Source organism: Martes martes (genome assembly GCF_963455335.1).
Source record: "Martes martes genome assembly, chromosome: 13".
In the NCBI taxonomy this organism is placed as follows: domain Eukaryota; kingdom Metazoa; phylum Chordata; class Mammalia; order Carnivora; family Mustelidae; genus Martes; species Martes martes.
Window position 1 is genome coordinate 9,852,231 of NC_137901.1, and position 8,189 is coordinate 9,860,419.

The 8,189-nt window shown below is 41.7% G+C and overlaps 1 protein-coding gene across 1 annotated transcript; it reads left to right on the forward strand.

The window, feature by feature from the left end:
• Positions 1-404: 404 nt before the first annotated feature.
• Positions 405-4,524, forward strand: DSEL (dermatan sulfate epimerase like; the record flags this gene model as incomplete). Its single annotated transcript, XM_080821493.1, has 2 exons — positions 405-4,052; positions 4,298-4,524. One exon carries the CDS (start codon positions 405-407, stop codon positions 4,041-4,043), a length of 3,639 nt encoding a protein of 1,212 aa, XP_080677619.1. The 3' UTR covers positions 4,044-4,052; positions 4,298-4,524.
• Between the last annotated feature and the right edge of the window lie 3,665 nt (positions 4,525-8,189).

Consider the following 8,189-nt stretch of genomic DNA (forward strand, 5'->3'; position numbering starts at 1 on the left):
ATTCTGAAGTGTTTATTCTTTTTCTTTTTTTTTTTTTTTACACTGTGTGTTTTGACTCTTCATGTTAGATAGATTTGTGTAAATGAAGTAAATCCTGAATTTATAGTATGTTTGACTATACCACTGTTTGCTATGTGATACAGAAACATTATACAGGTTTTAACATTCCTTGAAGTTTTATTGGAAGCAGATCTGTGTCAGGGACACAGACAGTATAAGTTTTCTCTTTTTGGCAACCCAGCTTGCTTTGAATGAACCGAATGTCGGCTGGATTTCACAGTATATATGATTTATAGTCTTTGTGTTATCAAGGCCTTAAATGTATGTTTTATTCCAGGCAGAGGGAAATACATTGAGCACTGTTTTTGACATGTATGCCTAAGGAAGGAACTCCCCGATGGATCATGGCGTTAATGTTTACAGGACATTTCTTATTTTTAGCATTAGTGATGTTTGCTTTCTCTACTTTTGAGGAATCTGTGAGCAATTACTCTGACTGGGCAGTTTTCACAGATGATATAGATCAGTTTAAGACACAGAAAGTGCAAGATTTCGAACCCCATCAAAAGCTGAAAAAAAGTGTGCTTCATCCAAGTTTGTATTTCGATGCTGGAGAAATCCAGGCAATGAGACAGAAGTCCCGTACAAGCCATTTGCATCTCTTTAGAGCTATCCGAAGTGCAGTCACAGTTATGCTGTCCAACCCCACATACTATCTACCTCCACCCAAGCATGCTGATTTTGCTGCCAAGTGGAATGAGATTTATGGTAACAATCTGCCTCCTTTAGCATTGTACTGTTTGTTATGTCCGGAAGACAAAGTTGCCTTTGAGTTTGTCTTGGAATATATGGACAGGATGGTTGGCTACAAAGACTGGCTGGTTGAAAATGCACCAGGGGATGAGGTTCCCGTTGGCCATTCCTTAACAGGGTTTGCCACTGCCTTTGACTTTTTGTATAACCTACTGGATGATCATCGAAGGCAAAAATACCTGGAAAAAATATGGGCTGTTACAGAGGACATGTATGAGTATTCCAAGGTCCGTTCATGGGGCAAACAACTTCTCCATAATCACCAGGCTACTAACATGATAGCGTTACTCACAGGAGCTTTGGTGACTGGGGTAGATAAAGGATCTAAAGCAAATATATGGAAACAGGTTGTAGTAGATGTGATGGAAAAGACGATGTTTCTGTTGAATCACATCGTCGATGGCTCTTTGGATGAAGGTGTGGCCTATGGAAGCTACACGGCTAAATCAGTCACACAGTATGTTTTTCTAGCCCAGCGTCATTTCAATATCAACAACCTGGATAATAACTGGTTAAAAATGCACTTTTGGTTCTATTATGCCACCCTTTTACCAGGCTTCCAGAGAACTGTGGGTATAGCAGATTCCAATTATAATTGGTTTTATGGTCCAGAGAGCCAGTTAGTGTTTTTGGATAAGTTTATCTTAAAGAACGGAGCTGGCAATTGGTTAGCTCAGCAAATTAGAAGGCACCGACCTAAAGATGGACCGATGGTCCCCTCCACTGCCCAGAGGTGGAGTACTCTTCACACCGAGTTCATCTGGTATGACCCCCAGCTCACCCCACAGCCTCCTGCTGAATACGGTACTGCAAGAATGCACACGTTCCCTAACTGGGGTGTTGTCACCTATGGGGCTGGGTTGCCAAATACACAGACCAATACCTTTGTGTCTTTTAAATCTGGGAAGCTAGGGGGGCGAGCCGTGTATGACATAGTTCACTTTCAGCCATACTCCTGGATTGATGGGTGGAGAAGCTTTAACCCAGGACACGAACATCCAGATCAGAACTCCTTTACTTTTGCCCCCAATGGGCAAGTATTTGTTTCTGAAGCTCTCTATGGACCCAAACTGAGCCACCTTAACAATGTACTGGTGTTTGCTCCGTCCCCCACAAGCCAGTGTAACAAACCCTGGGAAGGTCAGCTGGGAGAGTGTGCACAGTGGCTTAAGTGGACTGGTGAGGAGGCTGGTGATGCGGCAGGGGAAATCATTACCGCCTCTCAACACGGAGAAATGATATTTGTGAGTGGGGAAGCAGTGTCTGCTTATTCTTCAGCAATGAAGCTGAAAAGTGTGTATCGTGCTTTGCTCCTCTTAAATTCTCAAACTTTGCTAGTTGTTGATCACGTTGAGAGGCAAGACAGTTCCCCAATAAAATCTGTCAGTGCCTTCTTTCATAATCTGGACATTGATTTTAAGTACATCCCGTATAGGTTTCTGAACAGGTACAATGGCGCCATGATGGATGTGTGGGACGCACACTACAGAATGTTCTGGTTTGATCATCGTGGCAGTAGTCCCATGGCTAGCATACAAGAAGCCGAGCAAGCTGCTGAATTTAAGAAACGGTGGACTCAGTTCGTTAATGTCACATTTCAGATGGAATCCACAATCACAAGGATTGCATATGTCTTTTATGGACCGTATGTCAATGTTTCCAGCTGCAGATTTATTGATAATTCCAATTCTGGACTTCAGATTTCTCTCAATGTCAACAATACTGAACATGTTGTGTCCATTGTAACTGACTACCATAACCTGAAGACAAGATTCGATTACCTGGGTTTTGGTGGCTTTGCCAATGTGGCTGATCAGGGCCAAATAACGCGATTTGGTTTGGGCACTCAAGCAATAGCAAAGCCCGTAAGACAAGATAGGGTTATTTTCCCCTTTGGATTTAAATTTAATATAGCAGTTGGGTTGATTTTGTGCATTAGCTTGGTGATTTTGACCTTTCAGTGGCGGTTTTACCTTTCTTTTAGAAAGCTAATGCGGTGGATCTTAATCCTTGTCATTGCCTTGTGGTTTATTGAGCTGCTGGATGTGTGGAGCACTTGCACTCAGCCCCTCTGTGCAAAATGGGCAAGGACGGAGGCCGAGGCAAGCTCGAAGTCTTTGTCTTCCCAGGGGCACCGCCTCGATCTTCCCGACGTCGTCATTACCTCACTGCCTGGTTCAGGAGCTGAAATTCTCAAACAACTTTTTTTCAACAGCAGCGATTTTCTCTACATCAGAGTTCCTACAGCCTACATTGAAATTCCTGAAACTGAATTTGAAATTGACTCATTTGTAGATGCCTGTGAATGGAAGGCATCAGATATCCACAGTGTGCATTTCCGTTTACTCCGAGGCTGGTTGCAGTCCTTAGTTCAAGACACAAAACTGCATTTACAAAATATCCATCTGCATGAACCCAGTAGGGGTAAACTGGCCCAATATTTTACAGCAAATAAGGACAAAAAAAGAAAATTGAAAAGGAGAGAATCTTTGCCCGAACAAAGAAGTAGAATGAAAGGCACCTTTGATAGAGATGCTGAATATATTAGGGCTTTGAGGAGACACCTGGTCTATTACCCAAGCGCGCGTCCTGTGCTCAGTTTAAGCAGCGGGAGCTGGACCTTAAAGCTTCGTTTTTTTCAAGAAGTTTTAGGAGCTTCTATGAGGGCATTGTACATAGTAAGGGACCCTCGGGCATGGATTTATTCAATGCTGTACAGTAGTAAACCAAGTCTCTACTCTTTGAAAAATGTACCAGAGCACTTAGCTAAATTGTTTAAAATAGAGGGAGGTAAGGGCAAATGCAACTTAAATTCAGGCTATGCTTTCGAGTATGAATCGTTGAGGAGAGAATTATCAAAACCCAAGTCAGACGCAGTCTCCCTGTTGTCCCACGTGTGGCTGGCAAACACAGCCGCAGCCCTGAGAATAAATACAGATTTGCTGCCCACCAGCTACCAGCTGATCAAGTTTGAAGATATCGTACATTTTCCTCAGAAAACCACTGAAAGGATTTTTGCCTTTCTTGGAATACCTTTGTCTCCTGCTAGTTTAAACCAAATATTATTCGCCACCTCCACAAACCTTTTCTATCTTCCCTATGAAGGGGAAATATCGCCAACTAATACTAATGTTTGGAAACAAAACTTGCCTAGAGATGAAATTAAGCTGATTGAGAACATCTGCTGGACACTGATGGAGCGTCTAGGATATCCAAAGTTTATGGACTAAATGCTGCAGGTCAGCAGAAATTTGCACTAATCCTTTGCAGCCCGGTTTGTGGATGTGAAGAGTTTGTTAATTCTTGTACTTTGTGTGTGTGTGCGCGTGCGCGAGCGTGTTCAGTTTGTTACTTGCACAGAGATTATTTTAAAACTAGGCACCATATTTGGCCTAGGAGGATTTATTTTTATGTCACTACTTTCCTTGCCTTTGTTTCTGATTTTTTTTTTTTTTTTTTTTTCCTGCTGAAATGTTCCTGCTAGAGGCATGGATGAGGTTATATGATGGCGGTCAGGGGAGGTGAGAAGATTTTACAGGTCTTTGTCCAGCCGTCTCCCTCATCTGTAACTGTGCTGAACTATCGTGGAACCTCAAATACTGCTAAAGGCCTTTCAATTGCTGCTTTGCCCAAGCATTTCTTGCTTTCAAGGTGGACTACAAAAGTTCCTTATCTTTTTTAAAAGATCTTCTAACACATTTATCTTGCACCAAAAAAAAAAAAAAAAAATTGTTTTTTTTTTTTTTTTCCTGTGTATAATGTTCAGTGATATCACTGGGGAAATGGTGAGAGCTCCTATCAGAACTATAGAATTCCTTCTGGAAAATACAGAATGAACATTTTTTTCAGGTCCGAAACAGTGATCTGAAAAGCCTCAAGTTTTTTACTTAGAAATAATAAGGAGTCAGTCTTTGAACAGTCTGGGTGCCAAGGGCTGGTAGAGTATTTTCAACTTGCTTGTCTGTTTAAAACTCTTCTCTTTCTTGCCTCCCTGAAGCTACAGCTGGTCCCATCGCACCACTCACACCCTGTCCTTTCCATCACTGTCATGCAAAACAATCCATTATTACTAATTGTTGAAGTCCCGGCATTTGTGGGAACTTTTTTTTTTTTTTTTCCTGATGATTAATTTTGCATTAAAGCCTGACACTTAGAATCCAATTTCTTTTTGTGGAATTATCACCGTATGACTCAGAGAAAGCAATGCTGCTGCTGCCAGTGTTTTTTTAGACTGGAAACAGAATTGGAATACTGCCTGACTTATCCTGCATCCCTTTGAATGAGTTTACAGACTGCCAGTGTCTGCAAAAGTTAAAGGCAAATGGGAGATGATGTCAGAGGCATCTGTTTCCTTTACCATCTGCATCTTATTATAAATGTAGTCGTCATAAAATGTGGTTCATTTTATTTTGGTAGGCTCTGAAATCAAAATGTCATGCCATTAGGAGCCAGTGGAGTAATTAGAATGCATTGGACGAAAACCATGAGGCAATGTCGAGACCTGATGAAAATCTCTGTACAGACTGCAGTCTTCCTGACGTTTCAAACTGTAGTTTCCCCAAGCTCTCCAACACGTGGGAGTCTGTCATTCTGACCTAGATAAAGGTGGTTCTTTCTCGGTAGTTTGTTATTATGTCAAAATGTGCCTCCAGAGTGATAAAGCTGTGGCTACGTTACGTTCCAGTGACACCTAACTTGGCTGTCATTTTTCTTCTGTGCTAGTGTGAACGCAGACTTCTCCTCCTCCCCTAGATCTACTTCCTTCCCACCACTCTCCCTGCCTTGTCTCTGCAATGTCAAAATGAATGAAATCCTGTTGTATTAATATAGGTTGAGAGGGCAGCTGGAGACCGGATTCTACACAGGTATTCTCAAGGAAGGTTATTCTAACCTATCTCGCGGTTATCAACAGGCAGATAAAATTGCTGCATGGATGGTAACACTCTTTCCATTATTGGTCATAGTCTCAGTGTTTGCTTTCAGTACCCAGGATGTGTGATCTCAAATCAGATCAAATAGAAAGGCTTTGAGTTGGCAGCAATAGCAGGTCTGATGAAGGTAGGAATTGCACAGGTGTGCAGAACCTGTGCCACTGCCTTTTAATATTGCAGGAACACCCCCCACCCCCGCCACCCGCCCTGGGGAAGGAGAGAACCAGGTGGAGTATGTGGAGGGGTTGGAGGAGAGGTGGGGAAAAGGAAGAAGAGTAGTCCTGTGAATGAGCATGGGAACGCTTACCGAGACCTAAAGAAAGGGGCACATTTATCAAAGTGATCTTCACAGTGTGTCCTAACTTTCAGCCCCCCACGGCAATGCCAACATGAATTCCCCTGGCACTGTACTCACCCACCCCCACCCCAAAGGAAAGTCTGCTGCAAGAGACCCCTATTTGCAGATGCCCCGGTGAGGAACATTATGAGTGAGGGATGACCCAGCCGTTGGATCTGTATGCATATGTTCATGGTTGGGACCCTTTGCTTTATCATCATAATTACCTGAAGTGACTTAACTCCCAAACCATCCGGGTCCTCTGTGCTTAGGCTGTCAGCTTCAGAAAAATTCAAATAGCCTCCACACTTAATATTATTCTTACCATCTTTAAGGGGATGATTGTCACTATGTGACACTTCTAAAGGAAACACCTGTCCTCTCTAAAATTAACTGCTTTATTAACTTCCTCAAACCTAGGCCTAATTGGGATAAAAACTGTTATTAAAATAATAGAATTTAAGTCTTGAAATTAAAAAAAAGTTTTGCTGACAGGAGTAGCAAATGCAGTGGTAATTATATGGTTCTCAGTAGTTTGAAAGAATGCAAATTTCTCACTTAGGATGAGAGAATAAGGCCATATCCAGAATTGAGTTGACGGTCCTGAAATTCTGGAGAGGATAGGAAGTGGGAAACTCTCTTCAGGAAAAGCAAGATGAATTTATGAATATGCTTAAATTTAATTGATAGACACCTAGAGAGGCGCAAGTTTTAAGCAAATGACAAGAAAATGTACATATTAGGCGAGGTCTTAAAAAAAATACTAGATCTAGACCCCAACTATTAGTCCTCGGATTGACTGTCTTTTTAAGCCAATAGAGAAGAGTGAGTAAATGGCTGACAAGAACGGGATGTTAGACTCCCAGGCAATGGCAGAGGACTCACCGCAAAATCTTCAGTCCCCCTCCACCCACACTAGTGCATCTTAAAAATTTTCCTTTTGTGGCAGTGTTACCCCTCTGCCACTTACTTTTGATTAACATTATCAGCACTTTTGGGTGTATCCTTGAAGATCCAGCCAATCTTGCTATGTAAAGGATATCCAGTTATCTGTGAGTAGACATTAGCAATGGTTTTAAAATCACTGCGTTTGATTGGCTTGATTAGCTGATGGTAATTAGAAAACCATTCACTGATTAATTTAGGAAAAATGTAAATAGAAGGCAATACATAAATACCATTTCCAGCGGTAAAGATGCCTAATACAGGATATGTCAAGGAATTTAATATGTGGGCTATTTACTGCTTATTTAAGTGTTAGCTAAAGCATGTCTAATATATATAAAAATGTCTGCTAAGGCAATTTCTTCCATTATCTGACTAGGGTCATTATTCCCTTCATGTTGGCAGAAAAATTCAAGAACTAAATGACTGAATATTCTAAGAACTAAATGACTGAATTCTTGCACAAATGGTGATAGGAACTTCAAACGATACCTTCTAACATTCCCTAACTTGTAGATGTTTGAGCTATAATTTACATGAACTTGTGTTATATTTAGTCCACGTAATGTATACGTATTAATTCCATTTCCAAAGATCGGTTCAGCTAAGGCTTCCAAACCGGAGAGAGTTTCATTTTCGTTTTTGTTTTTCTCTTCCACACTCACCCCGTTCTTAAGTGAAGAAAAGATCGAGTGAAGATCGTAAACTAGCTTATTGCAACTATATGTATAACAAGACTCCACTATTAATAAATAAAAAGCTAAAAGCAATTTGGCTACGGTTGGGATAATTTTGTAATAGCTCTTTTCAGATCTGTGGGCAACCCTGAGGATTTTATGTGCAGCCGAGAAGGCAGGGACTTGAAATGGGGGGGAGGGCGCACTGAATACTGACATTCAGCCTCAGAACTTCAGCCACAAAACTTGCTCCGTTAAGTGATGAGCTACCCTCTTTCCCCCTAACTTAATCCCAGTTCTGTCTCTGACTTGGACTCACTTCAGTCTTCTGCGTACATCATCCCACTTACTAAATGGCAAGAGCGTCCCCGTACTATGCACCTGCGCTTGACGTCTGCCCCTGCTGCCGTTGTAAGACCTTCATGCTGTGTGATGCGTTGCTCATGAGGAAGGTTACTTGAGACATTCTCAGTTTGGTGCATGGGA